This window comes from Sparus aurata, chromosome 23 (genome assembly GCF_900880675.1).
Source record: "Sparus aurata chromosome 23, fSpaAur1.1, whole genome shotgun sequence".
Classification (NCBI taxonomy): Eukaryota; Metazoa; Chordata; class Actinopteri; order Spariformes; family Sparidae; genus Sparus; species Sparus aurata.
The window spans coordinates 12,095,466-12,118,742 of NC_044209.1; the positions used below are offsets into that span (position 1 = coordinate 12,095,466).

General features: G+C 39.6%; 2 protein-coding genes across 2 annotated transcripts; one reads left to right on the top strand and one right to left on the bottom strand.

Annotated features, from left to right (window-relative positions):
• Positions 1-1,531: 1,531 nt before the first annotated feature.
• Positions 1,532-5,174, bottom strand: natd1 (protein NATD1). Its single transcript, XM_030408940.1, has 3 exons — positions 4,931-5,174; positions 3,675-3,793; positions 1,532-3,190 (listed from the first exon to the last, which is right to left on the bottom strand). The coding sequence occupies exons 1-3, from the start codon at positions 5,028-5,030 to the stop codon at positions 3,074-3,076; spliced, it is 336 nt and encodes a 111-aa protein (XP_030264800.1). The 5' UTR covers positions 5,031-5,174; the 3' UTR covers positions 1,532-3,073.
• Positions 5,175-6,589: 1,415 nt separating this feature from the next.
• On the top strand, positions 6,590-22,034 carry LOC115574921 (trichohyalin). The gene is made up of 18 exons (XM_030406600.1): positions 6,590-6,754; positions 7,546-7,606; positions 8,893-9,211; positions 9,355-9,448; positions 9,594-9,732; positions 13,504-13,613; positions 13,826-14,103; positions 14,207-14,355; positions 14,477-14,569; positions 15,160-17,919; positions 18,199-18,346; positions 18,509-18,614; positions 19,126-19,282; positions 19,435-19,527; positions 19,806-19,892; positions 20,480-20,621; positions 21,025-21,116; positions 21,293-22,034. Exons 1-18 carry the CDS (start codon positions 6,735-6,737, stop codon positions 21,347-21,349), a joined length of 4,905 nt encoding a protein of 1,634 aa, XP_030262460.1. The 5' UTR covers positions 6,590-6,734; the 3' UTR covers positions 21,350-22,034.
• Positions 22,035-23,277: the final 1,243 nt, after the last annotated feature.

The window sequence follows — 23,277 nt, forward strand, 5'->3', positions numbered from 1 at the left end:
ATGTAATATACCACCAAGAACCAGTTCAGCTAATTAAGGCTATTTGGAGACAAATCACATGCTTATTTGTTGGGAAATAATTGATAAATTCATGTTTAAATTATTAATGTATTAATGGGGAAATAATTTATTGAAAAGAATAAAGGAAAGCTGTTGCAGCTAGGGCTGTAGCCAGGATTGTATGAATACTGAGGCCTTGAGTCTTTTCAGTGCCCTCTGACCATCCTATTGTATTCCTCCTTTATTGGTATTGCACCTTACAACATTCTATTAAGGTATCGGAAACTGTGTAGTATTGTAAGTTGGCTTCTGAATGCTTGGTCATAAATACGGATGTTTATAAATTCCTTGATCAGATAGTACTTTTCTCACTTTAGAGAATTCCTTTTTTTTGTGTTTGGGGTGTTTGTGCTGCACCTATTTTACAAAATGGAGTGTTGATGATGAATTAGGAGCCTCACAGCCCGGGGAAAGAAGCTGCTCTGTAGTCTGGTGGTATGGCAGTGAATAACTTTTTTTTTTTCCCAGACGGCAGCAGGGTGAACAGACTATATTTATATTAAAAAAGAAATGGCCCAAGACACGTTATATAATGAATATAAATGCCCAGTCCAGTCTTTTTCAACCAGGTTTTTGTTGGCCCACAATTAGTCACATTTAAGTATATCAAGTCTAAATATACTGGAGTCTGTAGAATAAGTGACATTGATGTGTTGCTAACCCCAGCGTGTATGAGTGGTAGTTGTGGCCTGGTTGTGGATCTGAATCTCTTTCACAGACTGACATTTAGTAATTCCAGATGGACTTTGGACATCCATTTGAGCGTATACATCCGATGTTTTTAGATGTTTTATGGCTTGTCAAATGCATCATGTGTCTTTACAGCATTGCAGTGAAATTAGGCAACTTCTTCCATGTTGGGTAAAGTCTTGAGAACTTCATGTGTCTTTCAAATGGGAGATAAACTAGCAGATTTGTGTCCTTCTCATCCTAAGTGTTTCCTCCTTCATTGTTAACTGCACAAAAATAACACTACTGCTCATTTTTTCTGCTGACCAAACACTTTGAATTTCAATATCTACCATTGTCATTCACACTACCATCAACAGGTGGCGCCAGAATCTAGTAAAAAAAAAAAAATATCAGCAAACCTCTCCCAGTTATTATTGGTGCTGTTTGTTCGAGAAATATGTAAATGACCTTGCCAAGACACACAACATGCATGGTTTGAAATGTTATGTCTTTAAATAGCTCTTTGATTTATTTACTGTTTACTTCATCTGACCAAGAAAAAGTGTTTTGAGGTGGACATCAACATCTAACACTGAAACAAACAACACAATCTCTGCTGAGTCATATTGTTGTAATTACATCTTCAAAAATATTCTGTAAATATTTCAGCTAACAGTCACACTGATAGATGCACACTACCTTAAAATGTATTGCACTGAATCAACCCTTCTCCTCTCTTCTCTTTGAAGTGGCCTGCATGTGCTTCTCCCTTTGTTAAAAATACAAACTCTGACATTAATAATGTGATAAGTACTTGTTTTATTTATTGATAGACAACAAGAATGGAAAAAGGTCTCAAGCACAAAACAATATAACAAGGATTGGTACACTTTGAAGCATTTGGCAGACCCATATGCTCAAAACATCCATTCCAGAAAACACACAAATATAAACAAACATAAACACCTTGAATACCTTGACCTATCAATGGATGTGTGTCACCTAAAGGAAAGCTGTATAAAGGGAAAGTGGTTTCCTGCGATTACCTCTTAGTTATTAAAGCAGATGTGTGTCCTGTGTGTTGAGTAACCTGAGGTATGTTTCTCCTCAACATTTAAGATTGTCGACAGCAAAAGCTCCCGAAGAGCCCAAAAAGTGAATCCACAGTAGACCTTTTGTTGTTTTCAGTAAAAGTTTTCTTCTATGATGACCTTTATTATTTCAACATCAGCTGGTGAAGGAAGCCTTGTGGGTAAGAGAAAAACAAAACATATCAAATGATTTCTGATTTCGGCCATCCGCTCTACTGTCCCTGAATGACAAAACAAAGAATGCTTGACACCATATAATGTAAATGCCCTGAATATAGCAGTGCAGAGATGTTTATCCATATCCAAGCCGAGGTGTTGTAGCACACAGTGACAAGCTTCAGACCCAGTGTTAGTAACATTTAACACGTACAACAGAGGAAATGATGAGTTTTTTCTTGAGGCTTGTTTAGGATTGTGTCCCCAGAGTTAGACATCCTCAGTTTCAGGTTCTTTGGTTCATAAATCCCTGCATCTTTGACTAATCGATTTATATCCCCAATAATTGACAGTAAGTTTCTGTTACTGGGAAGAACTGAAGTGGATACATTAGCACTGGAACCAAATTGAGAGGTCAGGAATATAAATGTCTTCAAAATAAAGATTATATTTTCAAATAAAACCCTTAACCCGGCAAAAAACCCTCTTCTGAGTATCTTGAAAGAAGCATTCAGGATTAACAATCTACTAAATTAGCATTAGCTTTAGAAACACAATTTTGTAAGAGAGGAGATAAAAAATAAAAGACAAAAACAAAGCCATAGAAAAAACAAAAAGGGGGTCAAAATATAAAAGTCATCACAGTTTAAGCATCAGTGAGGCCCTCATTGCTTCAGTCCGAACCATCGTGGAGAAAAACGCCTGGATTGGTCATCTTATAGCTCTGCTCGCAACCTTCCAGCCAGTGATAGGTATTCATCCTGAAGGATTCTGTCTGAGGTAACAGGATTCAGCTTTGGTTAGTTTATTTGCTCATGGTTTTTACATGTCATGACCAGCTGATTCACTTCCTGTTTCTGATGAGAGTGTGTCCCTGTGTTATGGACATAACTGACCCGCGACCCAACGTTCAGCTCACAGATATCTTTGCTGTGAGGTCAGTTGCGTCTGGAGTCACTCAGTGTCATGTTCAACAATGCCTGGATGGTCCTTTGTTATATATCGGCCTGAGACTCCGATGCATGCTGCCACACAGTATTTATCCCCGTAGAGTCTCTTTCTCCTTTTCATCTTTGTCAGAGAACTGTGTAGCGTCATTGATAAATATGTTCAAAGTACTGAGGCTGAGGATTCTCTTTGACGTATTTCTGAATGTACCAGCAGGTCAGGTGGGCTTTCAGATCCTCTTCAACCACAAAATCCATGGCTGCCTGCCATCACAAAAGCATAAAATCACATTGAAAACCTCAAACAGCATTTTATATGGATACTTTGGTCATATGTAAAGTGTGCTTGAGTTGGCGTCCAATATATAAGTGGTAAAATTACTAGTCTAAATAAGCCTGTTCACTATTTGTGAACTAATTTGGCATTAGTCTAATTTGGGTTCTTATGTACACAATGCTTTTTACTTTAAAGTGTCTCTGAGGTTGAAAAGTTTATTATTTTTTGTTTTTTGAATAATACATAATAAATACAAAATGCTAGTTTTCCCATTTACAACTTGATAACATTCCACTTTTCGCCTGAATCCTACACATTGGACTAAAGTGTGCATGGCATTTGTGCATACTCAAAATGTACATAGTCTAAATATTACAAATTGGACCTTGAAGATATGAAAAGAAAGATAAACTTCTTTCCTTCTCTTCTCTTAAGATTGACCGAAAATGTACCAGTCTTCATGAGTTTTACCTTGGCCAGGTGTTTGGCTATTCCTCTTCCTCTGTAAGCATCTGGAACCTCAGTGTGTTGCAGATCCACTGTCTTCTTCCCAACGTATTCATACAAAAGAACTGCACGGTCGTGAGATCCTGAGGGCATACGCAAGAAGCAGCTAGATTTGTCACTACCCAACCCACTTTCCCACAGATTACAAGCAGCAACTTGACACCACCTTGCTAGGGGGATACTAATAATAGTGACTAACTGTCAGAGTTTAAGGAAAAACATAGTATAACACACTTATAAAAAATGCTCACAGTCACATTTGACAAACACAACACAAAAAAAATTGTTGCACACCATCAGTCTCACACATACAACACAATTGACCGAGTGTAGGTCCACAGGCTAGGTTATTGATCAAGATGACAAGGCATAAGTATTTTGAACTCGAAACATGAGGGTCATTGGTTTGATACCATGTGATGTGGTGTCACAGTCAATGGCCTTATAACTTCAAGACAAAAACACAACACCTCGACAGGCACAGACAAGTACTTGTGGATAAGGACAATGTAGCTAAGTGGAGAGAGATAGAGATTGATAAAAACAAATGAAGGAGGAATGGCTTTCAGCTTTTTGCTGTAACCACAGCTCACTCAGCTGTAATGTGAAAGATCATTTAAGTTCTTAGTTAATAATAAGTCCATAAAACATTAAATATTACATTCGAAACACCAGAATACTAGTTTAGTATGAACTCAAATGGTTCAAATATCAAAAAAAGTAACTAGATTTAAACAATGGAAGTGCCACAGTCCATAAAAAGTCTAACCAAAGCAGTGAAATATGAAATGAGGAAACAGATTGGTGGATGATTGGTATTTTAAGCAAAACTTTTAAAGGCTGGGGAGAAGAGTGACACAACAACCTCACTAACAGGAGTAATTGACGTTCAGCAATGTCAGTCGGCAGTGGGTGTTATTGAAGGTTGTACGTTTTCTTTCAGGAAACGAATGAAGAAAATATTTACGTCGTGCCAAGAAAACAAAATGGTGAAGTTACAAGTCAGGGCTCTGTCGTCTGTAGAGCCCCTTACACAAAATAAAACCCGAACAAAGACGTGACATCCCAACTGCATGACATGAATAACGCCTCTGTGTCTGAAATGGCAGCTGGAATTATCAGTGAGGGCACGACGACGGTACAGACAGAGAGGAAAGCTACAGCAACATCTTAGCTCACACTAGCTAGCTAGCATGCTAATGTTGACATGTCTAACTCACCATTGAGTCTTATGACAAACTGCCGGCGCTTTTTATCGTGCTCCACCTGAATCTGGGAGTTGGTCGCGTCGAAGACATTTGCCTGTGCTGCCTGTGCCATAGTCGCTCGCTACAGCTGACGATGGTTGCTAATGCTACTTTAGCGTCGCTAACCAGAAATGGCTACATGAAATGATGAACGGCCAAAGCAAAACACTCCATCCAACGAAATCAGCTGTGGGGTCACGTGACGCCCAGCCAATCAACGCCCATGTTGTCAGAGAGAAAGAAACCATGCAGGTACGTTTATATATTTTGATTACTTACTACTTATTGCAGAATTATAGTTATAGGGAAATGATAAAATATAGAAACAGGAGTTGAAACCACCAAACTTTGAGACCGACCTCCAATGTTTCCCATGGTGCGTTCATGTCACATGGGGAAAAAAAGTGTGTGTGAAAGTGTAGTTTTATTAAGTAAAAGTAGTTTAAATTAGCTTAATTCTTAACTTTGGTTTATTGAATTTAGTTCATGTTCAAGTATAGCAAATTACTAAGTCATATGAGTAAACATTAATGAATAAATGGTCAGAATAGAGCTTCTGAGAGCTTTTGAAGGATAACCAATGTTGATTTTATTATTAAAGGCAAGTTATTCAGTTGTTTGCAGTTTCTTGGCAGATGGCATTGGCAGCTAAATCTCCAATGTGCCAACCTTACTTATATTAGGATAATATTAAAATATTATAATAAATGCAAGCGAGACCAAATTGCATCGCTTTTACATTTAACTTTCATGTCGGAAAAACTCATTTTTGTAGAGGAACTTCCATTAACAAACAACGACATCATGTGGAAAGGTGTGTGTTTCATATGCAAGTTTAACAACATTTTCCTATCTTTAATACCTTAATATTACCATAATATTACCTTACTAATATCAGTTACAGCCTCTTAGAATTGCCTCATGGCATAAGATTAGGATAATATAATTTCTATGGCTAAACAATTTCTAACTTGCTTCATAATCATAAAATTGTCTATGAAATAGTCATTTTACTTTCAAGCCTCTTTTGTTCCAATGTGTGAGCCTCACACCAAAAACAAACCAATCCAGTCTTCAATTCTTACATAATTTCAGTATGCCATTATATCTTTATCATAGTGGTTTAAATATATTAAATTTCACTAAACGTTTTTAGCATTTTCCGACTCCTTTTCTCAATTTTCCATTTAGACTGTGCTTTATAACTTTTTCCTTGACCGCACACACTTAAATGATCAGTTAGGTCAGGCACCATAGCCTTACTTGCATACAAATGTATTTATTGATTTATAAATAGTGATGTATCAAAGAAATAGGTGTTGATAGTTCATGTGAGGTCACAGCTCACAGATCCTTAGTGACAGCTGTGTTGCTGTGTTCATGAGCAAATAATACAATCAGCCACCAAATCCTTCAGATGGACTTGAGATTGTAGATTTTGCTCTTGTAAATTGAATACTGTGTCTTGATATAAACTTGATAGAAATGTTGAGTCTTTCTAGAAATTGTAGGCGGGAACTTCAAGATCACTAAAATTACAGAGTAGTAATCCTGTTAAGCTGTTGGCCTAATCCTGCAGAACTCTAATGTCAACTCTGTATGGGATTATGTGTGAGGTGTGTTGGTGTTTGAGACACTGTCGCATCGACTTGTTTGTAATTTGTTCTCTCTGTTTTTTTGCCAGAGAATATAAGATCGTACCTCCTAGATGGATAACAATATCCGCAAGAAGTTCTCATGTTTATCATAAGAGTGTTTTTTCATTGTTCTTCTGAAAATGATGTCCAAGGCACCAAGGTAAGTTAGCTTTAGCTGTTTCCTATATCACATTAAAATTAATACTAGGGTATCATTGCTTTTATGTCATTTCCTTTAAAATTAGATGGATTGGTTAAAACAAAAACTCAGAGATGAATACATTAATGTGACCATAACGTCTTAATAGTCATAAAGCAAAGACAAGAAGGAGCAGTGAGTATGTTTAATTCGTTAGGGACAAAATGTACAATTTACCTGGTACCCTCTCTATCTACATCAGTTTATTAGCAGTAGATTCTCTCTTTCTGAATTTGAGAGGGATGAATGTAATTTCTTTTTTAATTCATGCTCTGGACACAGCCTCTATATTACACTCGTATGGCTGTTAATGTTTTCTGGCACATACTGCTAACACGCTGTGTGCTAATTTACAGCATGTGAAATGCTCCCCCACCCCCCCCTGAAGAAATAATGGCTTCTTGGCTGCTGCAGGCAACTAAATAAAATAAAAAGTCAATATGTTGTAGCAGTAATGATTTTGCATCGCATTTTCAAGGGTTATAATTCCGAAAAGGGCTTGCTGCATTAGTTACTTAGTTAGGTCATCAGTTAGTTCACAAGAAATATAACTGCACAGATTATCCCTCTTAACAACAATAGTCGTCACTGACGCAGATGTTTGCTAGCTACATATCATTTGTGAACACAAACACAATATTATACCTCAAGTAACCTCATTACATATCTGCTTTCATCTTTGAATACATCCAAGTAAAATATTGTTTTCTAACAGGATGATTTATACTTAACTGTCTTAATCTTATTTCTAGGTGGCATGAGACCTTGGTCAACTCCAAGACCAGCAAACCTGCACATAAGTCAGGGGGGAAGGTGAGTGCTACATTCACATCGAAATTTAAAAAAATGCTCTTTTGGTCATTTAGTAATGCTTATCACCTTTTGTCTGAATACGGAGCTTCTCAGAGGCACAGGTTACTGTTATATTGCAGTAACTGTAAAGAGAAATGTTTTTTCTTCATTTGTTCTTCTAAAAACAAATATTATTGATTGCTGTACCAGGAAGCAGATGATGCTGATTTAGAGGTCATGATTAATATACATACTTACAGAAACGAACTGAAGCATTTAAAAAGGGACATTAAAGACAGTGGTTAAATTATTCTGTCCTGCGCATGAGACAGCAGTGGTATTACAATTGCTTTGATTTGTGAAGTTGTGCACTAGGTCATGCGATGTCCTGCAAATAAGATCAATAACACACCTCTGAGTGTCTACGCCCTAAATCATATCCATCAACTACATTAACACAGAACCAAAGCACAACAAATAAACTTAAATAAACACCAAAGAAAGGTTTACTTTGCAGGCAAAATTGCACGGAATTTGACACATCTGCTCAGCCTTTTTTAAGAGAGACAGAAAGATTCCTCTTTTTAATAAGAACTGAAGCTCAAGGGCAATGATAACCTGATTTAAGAAGAGTCAAAGTACAGCATCTTACAACTTCCCCTTCCTCCAGAAGTGTAGACAATGCTAGATAAAAGTGTTTGAGATCATTGCGCTATATTAATGTTCAGTGTTGTTCATTTAACACGGACACCATTTCCTCAGAGTGGGTGTGTGTTTATGCTCGACACCCAGCATGTGGTTTGATTTATGTAGCCATTAATGGCTGAAGATCAAGTCAGCGCAGTTACAACCTGCACAAGTCGCTAAGTCAGGACTCTTGGAGCGTCCACTAATTGATTTCTCCTTCTTATGGTCCTGCCCCAGATTGATTGCCTCTGCAGTTGGTGAGGTTGCATCTCCACAGACTGGAACAGACCGCCTATGTCTGATGGCTTTGCAATGCTCAAGTGTAATTAAGTTCAATGTGTTTGTGTGTGTGTGTGTTTGTGCGTGTGTGTGTGTGTGTGCGTGTGTGTGTGTGTGTGTGCGTGTGTCTGGGATCACAGTGTCAGTCAGATGGTACTTAAGCAAATTAAGAGCTCTTGTGAGGATTAAAAGTTTGTCTCTAGTGGTGATTGGATTGTATGTGTCACAGAGTCCAAGTTGGGATGGGGGTGAGCAGGAGGTGTGAGGTTCAAACATCATCCTCAAATCTGAAAACCATACACAACTGTCTTGTTGTGGCTAATGTTTCCTCTCTCCAAAAGGATTTGGCAGCATCAGCAGCACCTGGATCCAGTGGAGGTAAACAGGCTGGCAGCAGTACGTCCAAAACCAGCATTGCTTTTGGAAGGAGCAGCAGCCTCAGCGGCAGGGGCAGTGACTCGAGTGGCAGTAAGGCTGGTGGCACTTTGAAAAGAGGCAGCATTGGCCAACAGGGTACCAGATCTCGTTCAGCTGGACCGGCTGCTCGCCTCAGCAGCAGCCGGAGCTTTTCATCCCTCCAAGGCTCGTCTCTCGCTGCTGCTCCGTTCATGAGGAGCAGCCGCTCTCTCAGCAGACTCGACAGAAGATGCACTGGAAATGGTAACTGCATCCATGTTTAACATATGTGTTGATGTGTAGTTCTTAAATATCTTTTCCTGAATATTTATCCAAATTAATTTATTCATTTTTCAAATTGTTTCGGACACAGCTGTTGTTTCTTTATATCTCTCATTATGAAACAGATTCAGATGCAAGTTCACACGTAAATAAAGGACTAACACCAGAAAAGAAAGCCTTGAGTTCAGGCCAGCTGTTCTCCTCTCAGGAGCAAAACAGGTGTGTTGTTCTTCTTATTTTGCAAAATAATTTCAGAGGCTCCTGGCTTTTTCACATAGTCTGAAATACTGTTATATTCTGATTGTGATCTGCAGTCAGTAATAATCATCTACAATCTGCTCCATTTATGTTTCCATGATTAAAGAGACAACAAAGACCGGTGTCGTGGTGATATTAAAGCTGAAAAAATGAAAACGAGCAGCCCCTCCGAGCCACCCGAGTCTGCCTCCTCTATGGTTGCCACCGCTGAATGTCACCATCACTCCAACAAAGTACAGAAACAGGTACTTTTAGTTTTACTTGATGAATAACTGCTGATGCTGGATATTCAAGGCTCTGCAGCCCAGAGATGCCAAGATGTCAGATGCCTCTCTACTTTTGTCTGTCTGTAATGGACTCATGTAGTCATTCAGTGGGAGGAGGGGCTGTCCAGTCTGGTTTCTTGCTGATTAGAGAAGGATACCACATTTTGGTCCCAGTATTCTTGGCTCTTCAGTGTCAGTTATCCAACATTCCTATGACAGTCAAACACTGTGTTGCTGAATTGGCTCAGTTTGCCCTTGAGAATATATTATTATTGAACATTAATTGCCGCTTCACATAATAGAAAACAAAATGCATGCTGTTGCCCAGATCATGTGCTCCATGCTCACTTGACAGGCATGTATGAAATGCATTTGCAAATGCGAGCTCCAGATGAGGGGACTAAAGATACTCAGCTCTGAAGGCAATCAAAGAGAAACTATTCAGTTTTAACATACAGAAGCAGTTTTCAAGAAAATGTATAGATCGTTTGTGATAAATAGAAGAGAAGGTACCATAAACCGTTTTAGTCAGCTTAACAAACACATAGGAGAAAATGACAGATTTGCTTCCCATTAACTGGAGCCAATACAAGGATCATGTCTTTCGGGCTTCTGTATGGATTTGTACCAGGATACTGGAGGAAGAGGTTCTGTTGGTTTGTGGGTTTGCAGTGTTTCCTGCTTGTCATATCGTGGCAATTTATTTTTGTTTAGTGAAGTGAAAGTCCTGTGGGGTGCTGAACTACTATGTTGGAACTCTAGAGAATCAACCGACAAAACAAGCACAAAGAAAGTTTTCAGTAATATTTTAGAAACTGTGAATGCCAAACAAGCAGTTGCAGACTTTATAATAACATGAATAATTTAAAAGTTCGGACAGTCATATTAGGTATATGTCGTGTCATGATAGCAATATCATAATCAGGGAATACATTTTAACATTCAGACTTTAGCGGTATCATTTGAGTCTTCTATGGCTGACTTAACATCCAATTCATACTTTTTTTATGCATTGCTTTGTTCAAGACCCACCTTTGAGAAAAGCACCATCAAGAGAAGATTTGCTATTAGGTTAAAAAGCACTCTGTAGAAACATTTTAAGAAGCAGGCCTGCAAGCATGTTTTGTGACATCACAAAGAGTTTTGGAACTAATTCTGTTCCAATATTCAGCATAGACAGGTGTGACAGGGAATTCTTAATGACGGAGAAATCCTTTAAGGATTTTAAGGATTTGAATGCGGTAACTATATTTTTGTCAGACACACATCAGAGAATCTTTACATATGACTCAATATACAAGTGTAGGGGATCTTTAATGACAACTCAAGATAAACAGAGGAGATGATTTTCAAGCCAAGTAAAACAAAAACAAAACCCCAAAGTATCAGTTCTATATATTCTTTTCTGTGCCAGGAGTTGAAACGCTCATCCCTCCCTCGTTACTGCGGACTCAAATCCATCGAGGGCAGAGATGTTTAAGCCTCTGTGATTGTGAGTCTAATTACAAACTGATTTCTCTCTCAAGTTTGAGATTTGCTTACATCCTGTTATGTCTTTTAATGCCTGCATATTAGAGAGTCATATTGATCCCTCAGCATGTTTGACCCTGCTGAATATTTAGTTTTTTTAAAACAAAAAACAAAAAAACAAAAGAATATCATTTAAATAATACTCATTGCTAGCTATTATACTGGCATACGGTATTTCTTTGATTTGGTCTATAAGATGCTTTGCTTCCTCTTTAGCCTGACCTACTCAACTTTAAGAAAGGATGGATGATGCGTCAGGATGCATCTGGACAGGTGACTCGGTCAACTCACTGTCATTTAAAGTTGCATGACTACAGTCCTGACAAGCTTGTAATCTTGTTCTGCTCTGACTGTGAATATGTTTCCTGTAGTGGAAGCGACACTGGTTTGTCCTGACTGACCAAATCCTGAGGTTCTACAAAGATTCAATAGCTGAGGAGGTGCGCTGGTATTCTGTTATAATCTGTCTTATTGAATTAAAGAAAGATATAACTTTACAGTTAGAGAAGAAGGTCATATGTCTGTTAGTATGGGTTGATCCTTCAGCAAGCGTAAAACAGGTTAAAGTAAATCATGAATGCTTCAGATGTGATGTCGGACATTCAGACATATGACGCTCTACTCAGCATTAACTGTAAGTGAATGTCTGAATGGAGGTTCATGTTACAGCTATTTGTTCCCTGGTTGTTCATTTCAGGCAGCTGATGTGGATGGTGAGATAAACTTGGCCACATGTTTTAACATCACAGACTACCCAGCTCAGAGGGACTGTGGTTTTCAAATTCATGTGAGTTCAATCATCACATGTGATACAATATGTGGTGTGTGAGAAGGCATGAACTGAACAAAGTAGAGCCTGTTTTTTAAAAATTAGGTATGATGAAGGCAGAAATGTAGTGACTCCACTGGAACTGTCAATATTAATAGCTCATTAAATGTTTAGAGCAGTAAAATAAAGGTATTTAGCAGCTACACAGGAAGCTAGGTCAGATAGTTAGTGGCAGTATCTAACTAATCAGAATCAAGGATCTTTTAGCATTGAAGCTACTGATTGGTGGTGCTGGGAAAAGATGGACCAGCAGCTCATTTGAGAGCGTGCTCATTTTGGCTTCTCAACCAGGAATGTTTCAATCTGCGTACACCGTTTGGTGGGGATGACCTTTGTGACCTTTCCAGTCAGGAAAAGGTTGATTTTTTTTTCGGTGTTTCTGAAAGGTTTGTGTTAAATATTAAATGTGTTATGGTCCTAAATATTTGCATTTTTTTTTCATTGTCTCCTCTTTGTTGTATGAGTGATGCATCATTACTACTCTTTTATGTCATAATGCTGCATTTTATACAGAAGTATTCTTTGCAAAGACGTTGCAAAGAGTTTCTATGCAATCTTTGCTGGGTTACATTTTACTTGAGGGCAACGGTGCTTAGTTACTATAACATTCTTTTTCATGCAGGTTGGTGTCTATTACTGTTTTTCCTGGTGTTACTAAGATGAAATATTTTTGTCTGTAATAAACACCTGATATAGTAGTTTCAGAAGTTTAAAGTAGATTATTCTTTTGGCAAAATAAGCATAATCAAAACAGTTCTTTACTACTTATTAACTTGTCTAGTTTTACAGAATGTGATATTTAACACAAACTCTTTCTTTTTGTCTGTCTTGTTCAGAATGACAGTGAAATTACCTGTTTTCTTATAGAACTGTACTGTGCCGTTTTTCTCTGCTGTTTTCCTATTCCCATTGAACAATGGCATCATGACACATTGAACATAGAGCATACAACATTTAAAAAATCCTTTAAGAAAAATGTTTTGAACGCTAAATGAGTAAAGAGAAGTGGGTAGCAGAGGTCAAGCTTCTTTGATATAAAACAAAAATAATGGTAAATCGTGTCAATCATTTAAAAAAACCCATATTGTGATATTGTAGAACATGAGGGACTAGGTGCTATACCAGTACTGTGAAGCCGACAGGACTTGTGTGAAGTTGTGATGTCACAAGTTGTGATTTATGTGTTTAGAAATAATGTGTTTTTTGATTTTCTGGTAGACACCTGAAATATAAGTATGAACTGGGAAATGAGCATAATATGGGACGTTTAGATAACCTGTGACATGACAGTAATGAGAATAAATCCATCTGGAAAACATTGTTGAAAGCCAACAAATCCATTACCTTTCACTTTGAAGTGTCTAATGAATGATATCTCTTACTTTCCACAGACCAGAGATGGAGTGTACACACTCTGTGCTATGACCTCTGGGATGAGACGCAACTGGGTCCAAGCAGTGTTGAAGAATGTGAGACCCAATTCTATACCTGACGTCACAAGGTAAATATAGTTATAGTTCATTTCTAACATTGCTGCAGAATTGGTCTGTATATAAAATGTAATCCACCAGCTATCATGAGATCTGACTTAAGGACTGATTTCATTCAAAGTTTACATCATGGAGTATCTTTACGCCTTACAAGCCATGTTATGGTTGTTAACATATTATCCTTTGTGTTGATTCTAAAGAAGTTTCTTTCGTATCCTCACAGCTCCCTCCCAGAGCAGACGACTCAACAGAACTCACAGCAACCAGACTTCCAGTTGGCGGGTGGTCTGGAGAAAGATAAACAACCAAACAGCTTTTTGCAAGAGCACAAATCCAGTGACTGTGCAGAGACAACACATCAACAGCAGAAAGAAGAGCTGCCAGAGAGAGAGCAGAGTTCTGCTGATGGAAGTCCTGCATTATCTAGGATGTCCTCCTCTCATCTGTCCTCCCCCATGTCCCCCTCCGCCTCCTCTGCACTGTCTCCCATCGAGGGTGAAGGTACATCCTGTCATCAATGTGTGCTTGTTCTTGCAGCCACACAGGTAATTAAAATGTAAAATTGCTCTGTATGTTGCTAAATGTATAACTTTCTGTGCACCAGGTGGGACACATGCATTGTCATGCATTGACGGAACTGTAAGTGACAACTTTGCTACCACAACAATACTGTCAAAGGATGAGCGTTGTGATGAACAGGCAAACATGCAGAGTGAAATTGATAAGCAGCAAACTGGGCAACTTGTCAAAGAGGTGAGGTCATGTTGTAGTGTGTATCTGTTACTCCACAAACATACGTATCTTTAGTCCTCCCTGCCAAACTAAAAAGGTGTCACAAAGGAGAAATAACACGCAGCTCCATTTTTATCTGCAGCTAGAACAAACACAGAGGGAACTGTCTCGACTCCAGCAGGTAAACAGGAATCTGCAGGATGAGCTACAACAAGAGAGAGAGAGTCATTCACGGGTAAGGGGTTCGTCGACAGGTATAACACAGAAAAACACACAAACAGAGATATTCAAAGTATTTTTTTGTCACATAGCATTTTATTTTAAAAGCATCAACATTTAAATAAAGAAGATAGCATACAACAGATGGACTGATGACAAAGTCCGTGCCCTTCCACATGCAAAAATGACATGTAAAACGCCTGTGGGTTTTGCATATGCCAGTGGACTAATTTACCTCATCTTTGCAATAAGACCACGGTGGAAATGCATGCAACAACGGGCTGAAGGGACATTTTAGTTCCTTGAAAAGTAGCTCCTGAGACATTAATATCTGGGTATTTTGTGTGGAAACACTTACTAACACTAATTTAGTTTGAAGGTGATGCTCCCTACCATATTGTGGAAATGCACATTGCTCTACAATTTAAAGGCAATATAGGAAGTAAGAGAAGTTAGTTTTGCATTCAGATGTATTTATGGAGGGACAGCCACAGTTGTAATTACACCATGATTAATGTAATAACACAGAGAAGTTGTTTATTCTATATTAGAATATCAGCACCAAAGCACACTTTGTCCTAATTGAAGCTCACGGCTTGCATCTAGAATGATCTTCTTTCAAACTCGCCCTCGGAGCAAGTGTTGGCTCTACAGCGACTGCAGAAGATGAACCACGACCTTCGCCGTGAACTGGAAGCTCAAAAAAGGAGTCAGGAGGAAGCCAGAGAATCTGAACTTCGGCGACGAGTAGACCTCTTAGCCCAGCAAGCACAGTTACTGGTCACAGGTGATGCCACGGCACTTGCACAAGCCCATCTAGAGCAAGATCGCAGGCAGTTTCAAGAGCTGCAGGCGGAGTGGGAACGGCGTTTGGCCTTCCTGAAGTCCCAGCTGAGCATCAGTGAGGAGCAGAGGAAGGAGGCTGAGTCACGCTCGACACAGCTGCAGCAGGAGTTGCAGAATCTCCACAATCTCCAGCAGGAGGCCGATCGCTTGCAGAAAAATCTCCAAGAGGTGACGACTCAACTTCGCGCTAATGAGGAGACACAGGCCGAAAAGGAGGCCCGCCTGCAGAAGCACCTCATGCTCCTTCAAGCAAGTCAGGAGAGAGAACGGAGGAGCTTGACCTCCAGCCTGACGCAGGCAGAGCGACTCTCACAGGAACTTCAGGACAGGTTGGACAGGGCTGAGGAGCAGGTGGGCAGTCTGAATAAGACTCAGGCCTGGACCAGGGAAATTGAGAAGGCTCAACAACAGCTCCAAGAGGAGCTGGCATGTACGGTATCTGCTGTGGAGAAACTACAGGAGGAAAGAGAGCAGCTCGACCGTCGCTGTCAGGAGCTGCAGAACCAGTTGTTTGAGGCAGATGGGGAGGTGGGCAGGCTGCAGAGCCGTTTGAAAACAGATGAGACACACTACTACAATCTGGAGCACTCATATGAGAGAGTTTGTGAGGAGCTGCAGCTGGCTTTAGGGAAGGTGCAGCAAAAGGAGTCTGAAACACAGGACATGCGAGAAGGCTACGAGAGACAGCTGGACAGGAAGGAACAGGAGCTGAGTGAGGTTTTGCTGAAGATGGAAGTCTTAGGTAACAGCCTGGAGGAGACAGAAGTGAAGCTGAATGAAATGCTCAAAGTTTGCACCTGTGCTTCTGCTCATGAATCCTCACAGCAACACCAGACGACTGATCTTCTCTCTTCAAATGAAAATAATGGTGAACCTGCAAGAGCCCGTTCTCTCTCAACTAGCTCATCATATAAGAGATTTGTCACTGCAGGAGATGACCCAGAAAGGTTTATGTCTGTGATTCAGATGCTGGAAACCAAACTTTATGCAACTGAGGAGAAGTTAAGAGACATCATGCAAAGACTAGAGGAACGCCAGAGCCACATCTCCTGCCAGGACCCCCATCTTTGCTCCCAGCTCACCCGGAGCCGAGCCACCGCTCAGCACCTCAGTCTGCTCCTTCATAGTCAGGCCAAGCAGGGCCAGCGCTTTGCCCAGGAGACAGAGAACTGCTGCAGGATGTTGGTCGGCAGGTTTCAGGTGGCACTGAACATCATACAAGCCTGCAGAGAGAGGCTTCAGACCGCCCCGATTAACATTGCAGACTTTGAGAAGCAACTGGCCACTGTTGTCGCCTGCCTTCAGCAAGGAGAGAAAGATGCAGAGAAACAAAAGCAGGAATCACGTAATGCCAGCAAAGGAGAGGACAAGATCCTCAACGATGTGACGGTGGATGGAGCTGAGAGTGCTCAAAGTAAACTGCCATCAGAGGATCGTATGGAAAGTGTTGGCAAGTGTTTAATGAAGGAGCTATTTGTACTAGAAAAAATGGCGTCTGTGCTTCAGAGTCAACAATGCATTGGACAGCTACCCTTTGCGCAAAGTGAGGATGAGGGTGATGTGGCACACAGGTACAAGAACATAGTCTCCCAGAGAATAGCCCTAAAAACAGAAAAGGGCAGAGCAGACTGTGAAGGAGCCATCAGTAGAGTCTGTGCTGAAGCGGAGCTCATTTATGCTGCCTTGAAATGTCAGCAGCAGTACGAGGGCATGACTCAAGCGAATAATCAGGAAGTGGAGCATCAGAGGAAGGGTCTGGCAGATGTCAGTCCACCGGAGTTGGCTCCTTATGAGGAGCAAGTCCAGGCAGAAGGAGCAGCAAAACCAGCTGCAAAGGACGGCTCTGATGTCAAAGAGGTAGACGCAGAGAAAAAAACAGACTGGTCACAGCAACTTATATCACGGCTGCAAAAACGTGCTAAATGTGTACGCCAGCTCTGCCAGGAAATCACTAATGCCAATGGAGTAGACTGTAGTATGGACGATAACTGGGAAAATGCTTCTGCCGCTGACGTAAATTGGATGCAGGAGCAGGCAAAGTTGATTTATTTGTTGGAAAGGCTGCACTTGGATTTAGAGCAAGAGTTGCAGCAAAGTGAGGTGTTACGGGCCAAACTGCAAGCTCTGTACAAGGAGCAGGATACCACATTCAAGGACGAGCAGGAGGCTTTCAATCACACCTTATATCAGCTTCAGGAGGACAACAGTGTGTTAAGAGAAGAACTGGAGCAGGCTGAGCAAAAGATGATGTCCATGGAGACGGGGAACCAGAGACTCCTGGAAGACATAGGGAAAATCGAGGATCATCGTGAGGAACGCATGAAAAAACTGGAAACAGAGTATCAAGAGAAGATAAGGGAACTGCAGCATATCCATGAGGAGGAGATGAAACACTTGCATGGTTACTACACCAAAGAGAAACAACCCAAACCCTGCACAGAGGTACTCGGGTTCGGAAACCGAATGATGGGAGGTGATGCAGCAAGAGAGGCTTACCAGAAAGATCTAGAAAAAGTTGAGGTAACAAAGAACTCATTAAATCGTCAGATATTTGGCAAGCAATTTATTTTTTTTCTATTTTTTTTGTTTAATTTTTAACAATTCACAGCTTTATTCCTGCCACTAATGGTGAGGAAAAGTCAGAATCGAGTAAATATTCTGTGTCAACTGTATAAAACTGATCAAGTGGTTATTTATATCTATTTGGTCTTTATACTGCATAATGCATTATCTAGCACATAACACATGACACTATAGATTTAAAACATTTTATAATTGTTTTTTATCATTTCAATACAGACGTCCCGTGATGAAGGTTTCTCTGCTATGGAGGAAATACACAGGAAGCTGATTGGTGATCTACAGCGACAGCATAATGAGGAGGTGGCAGCACTTCTGAAGGAGAAAGACCAGCTGCTGCAGGAAGAGACTGCTGCCACAATGGCAGGTAAAAAAAAATAAAAGCGCTGTTAGATCAATAGAAACAGAATTTCAACAGGACTTGCTAAGCTGGTGTGCACTGCGAAAAGTTAGACGTAGATGAGCAGAAATGAAGCTATTCTGGGTAACAATTATAAACAGTTATACAAGTTGTCATATGTTTCTGCAGCCATAGTAGCAATGAGGAGAGCCCATAAACAGGAGCTGGAGAGAAGTCGACAGTCTCAGCAGATCAAGGAGAGTGCTGACATCACACAACTGTACGTCGAGCATGAGTGAGTGAAAGCTGGTCCTTTCACAGCAGACTGAAGCTGAAACTGACTGGTGGCTACAGACTTACTCTATTACTGGAGCATTTACTGCAGGTCTGATGTATTACATTGAATTATATTGTAAGTGGCTCCTTATACAGTTAACTAGTAACTCTGTATATGGTAGGCGACAGGGGCTACAGTACGATTTTTTTTTTTTTTCTTTTTTACTTTTTGGTCAAGACAGATATAACCAGGAACATTCCTTGACAGTAAAACTCGCCATTTGTGTCTGAAAAAGGACATTGTCAGAGGACAATGCATGGACAAAATGTAAAGACATACAAACACACCTCTTAAAACCTCTTGACTTCATCACAACCATGCCTAATGCAGGTCAATGTCCTGTATTAAATTGAGAATACAATCAAGTAATTTGTTGATTAGTGTATTTTTTAATCTGCTAAGTCTGGTTCAAAACTCTCACTCACTATACTGTACTACATCGCCTGTCCTTCTGTTTGGCCAACTGCAGGAAGGAGATCCAGTTATTGCACAAGGAGCTCGAGGTGTTGTCAGTTCAGCACACTCAGAAATGCCTGGAAAACTCTCAGCTGAACCAGGAGCTGCAGCATGAGAGACAGTCTCTGATGCAATACCAACAAGGAAATGAGGAGCTCAAAAAGAAGCAGGTATAAACAGTTTCTTCTCACCAAGGTGTCTCAGACAGAATAGCTGAGTATTCTTCGTCTGTATTCATTCAACAGGAGCGTGTTTATTTCTGAAGCCATTTATAAAATATATCTGTGTATTGACTTCTTGTTGCCTGTCATTCTTTATTAAGAGCGAGGCAGATGAAATGTCTCAACAAATTTTCTCACAAAACGGAAAACAGTCATTTGATGCAACTCAAGCAGATGACATCTATGAGATGGAGGTAAGTGTATGGAAACGTTTAACCCTTCTGTTCTTTGTACCACATCATAAACTCTGTCTGTCTTAAGTTTGCGAATGATTTATCTTTAATAAATTCAATTTGAGGTCATTTATACATATTATAAATGTTAGAGGGAAAAGGTGGAATAATGCAGCTATTTCCAGAGGTAAATAGTAAATGTTGGGACTTATCTTCGCCACATCACTAACATAGAACATATAAATCACTGGAGAACTTTAATATGTTTTTTTGTCATACTGTATTGATATGTGTTACAGGTGATTCTGCGGGCGAGAGAGGCTGAAATGCAGTTTCTCAGACAGGAAGCCCGTTCTCTCAGGGAAGAGTTGAAGATTGCTAGAATGGTACGGAAATCTCTTTAATTTTCCTTTTTCTTGTCTAAATTTTCAAATAATCTCTGGAAGTCAAACTTAAAAAAACATCTGGTATTTAATGAAAAAATAACAAAAAAGGCAAACATGTCAGATCAACAACAATAACCTTTTTTTCATTTAATATTTACCTGAAGACTAGGGAAATGTGATACAGTTTACTTGGTCAAGGCAGCTGTTTAAAACGATGAATGAATGAATTTTGGCTGCAATAAAAGCATCAATTACACTCAAAGAGGGAGGGAGAATGAGAGTTACTATTTATAAAACTGCATTAACACATCTCATCAAAGATTCAAACAGACAGATTCAAAGAGACAGGAGCTAATTATAGGCCATACTAAGTCTGAGTTTCCAAGTCTAATTTTTAAAGCTACAGTGTTCCATAGTTTTATATACATGAAGGATGCACATGTAAAACATGTTATTAATGTACCCTGACAGTCTGATGATGTGTTTATCATGCATATGAAAGATTAACTTTTAGATCTAAAACAATCTTTGATTTCACAGTGACATGCTCGTAAATGTTTGGGTGCATGTGTGTCTGTCTGTAACAGGACAAAATATATGCCCAGAACAAGCTCGAGGCTCTCTATACAAACAGCCAGGATGAACCTCGTCATGATGCCAACAAACTCTGTGAAGATTTCAAGTCCAACACTTGGTCCCCCAACAGAGACGCTTCAGGACTGAGCCTCGGTGAGACACTCTTTACTTTGTGTATTTTTTAAAAATGCAATGATAACCTATGAGATTTATACTCACACATACATTCAAGTGTTTAACACTCCTTTAGCTGGTTAGTGAAATTGAAGCCTTGTGTACTTTGTCAGCGCACAGTTGACTTAATCATGTCTAGGTCAACCTAAAAGGAATTGTGGAATCTGGTGGAATAAGCCATTGGCTCTTTTGCCAAGAGTGGGACAAGAAGAATGATACCACTTTCTTTTCTGTTTAGTAAAAAGGAAGCCACAGTTAGCAGCTTTAAACAAAATGAAATAACAGGTAGAAACAGACTGGCTCTGACCATAGGTTAGAAAATAAACTCCTCATTGAGTAATGGATAATTCCCTTTGTGTTTTCTGCTCTTGTGCTTTTTCAGATGACACTGTGACAAACACAAGTAATGCTGCTTTTCTGAAGAAAACAGAGAAATCATACCTCACCAGACAGATCAGAGGAGTGAGATCCAAGGTAAGATTTTGTCAGTTGATAAATACAAAAACCTTCATATGTTGCCTTCATACAGTATAAACCACCTTTTTTATACCCTTACCTCACACTGAAGGGTTTCAGTCATCCAGGTAGAGATTTAGCGCTATTATTTTTTCTTTTACCTCATATTTTCTGTATTTGTTTTTGGCTTCCAGAGTTTGAAAGAAGGCCTTTCAGCCCAAGAGAGAATGAAGCTGTTTGAGTCTTTCTGATCCAAACAAGATGAGAGTGTGGGATCTGCGTTTTGGAGTAAAACTGCTGTTTGGTCAGTGCAGTTCAAAGACAGAGGATGTTGTTTTGTTTCTTACTGTATGTGTAGCTCTTTTTTTTAAACTGTGTAAAAAGTTGAATTGTTCTTGTTTGTTGTTCATGTGCTTTGTGATTAGGAAAAGAGCAGTCAAGATTTTAGTGTTTTTGTGTATGTGTGTGTGAGAGAGAGAAGCATCTTAATGCCACTAGAGGGAGCAACAAACACTGGCTTTTCTAGATAAACATTTCTAAAAGTTTACTATGAAATATAACAGAGTAATCACACAGAAATTATAATAATAATATATTTTGATGCTCAGGATTTTGCACAGTGTAACGTATAGACACATTGCCTGTGTTTTTATTCAAATATAACTAAGTGTGTTGCATCCTTTGTATAAAAACTGTTATTAACATATTGCACCACTAGATGTAGCATAATACAACATTTACCATGCCAGCGAAGGCAACAGAGATGATGTCACTGGACCTGTATCTGTTTTTAAAATAACAAATCTGCGAACATTTTAGGAAATGCTAATATTTTTTTTTATCAGTGTGTGAAAATATTAGTCATGATGTTTGAAGCTTTTGTATTCTGGCATAATGGCATCATGTAAAGACTGGCAATAAAGTATTTGCATCTTATTTGTCTGTTAATCGAATGAACACACATTAGAGGTTTTACCCTGTTTCCCTCTCACAATATCTGATATGAAAGTAAAAAACCGTCTTCCATGCCAAAAGAAAATAATGTTCCTATATATTGTAAAGTGTGTAACTAGTACATGTAATGTCTTATTATTAGTAAAATGGTTTAAAGACAGCTCTTTTGCAGGGATTCTCTTTGCCGGGCAAGCCACTTTTGCAAAAATGATACCCATGATATTGAAATGCAAAACTGGCTCACTGCCTCTTGCAGTAAAATAAAGTGTCCTAAGTGTTGATATAGCAGAGCTGTTTGGAACATGATAACTACAGAGCATGTGAGGCCTGGCTGGTCAACCAAAAACTCAACCAGGAACTGTCTCACCTTGTTGTTCAACATACAGTGACAGTGTGTGACACAGAGCGCTCAGGAGCCCTGCAGCTAATGAGGAGGCTGTCGCAAGAGAAAACACTGATGTCTGCTCTGCTCATAAAACACACATACTGTAGCTTGTCAGTGGAGCACGGGGTCTGCATCTCATAACACACTTCTGTAGAGTCGCCATCATCAGATCAGCTGACATGCAGAAGTGGAACGGGATCCTCGGTTTCATTGCAGGCAGATCCCAAACATCTTCTAACAGCTTCGGAATAAACCACCTTTGCTTAACATGCTGTTGACATTTAAGTAACATGCCTCACGTTACTCAGAGATATGTTCCAGCTTGCCTCAGTTAACCTGTAACCCTTCATATATGTGAACCTAGAATTATATAGAACGTTACATGGAGCGATTTAAGAAGGATGTTTTCTTTTTACTCCAACCTGTCCAGCTTTTCAGAGGAAACAAAGATCTTTAACGATAAATGTCAACATCTCCAGAGATCTGGTTTCTGTGTAAATTCTCAATCATCTCTCAGCACCCTTGCAGAACACCTAATCTTGACAGTGGTCTGTTCCTTGGAGTCATATTCCTAAAGAGGAACATTGCACCTCATTAAAACCTAACACTCATCTTTCCTTCCCTGTGACTACTGCGTGTGAAACTGCAGTCATGTGAGCCGACACTTTGATACTTAATATAATCCATCGTGGATATAATTCTGCACCTGTGGGCTCCGTTTTCTAAAAGTCAGTGTAGTTTCAACATCAGCTCTGCAAACAGCCAGTAATTGGACTCGAGCTGAAACACATAGCTGATATGTCAATTGGCAGAAAACTAGTCTATTTTTCATCGCAAGGT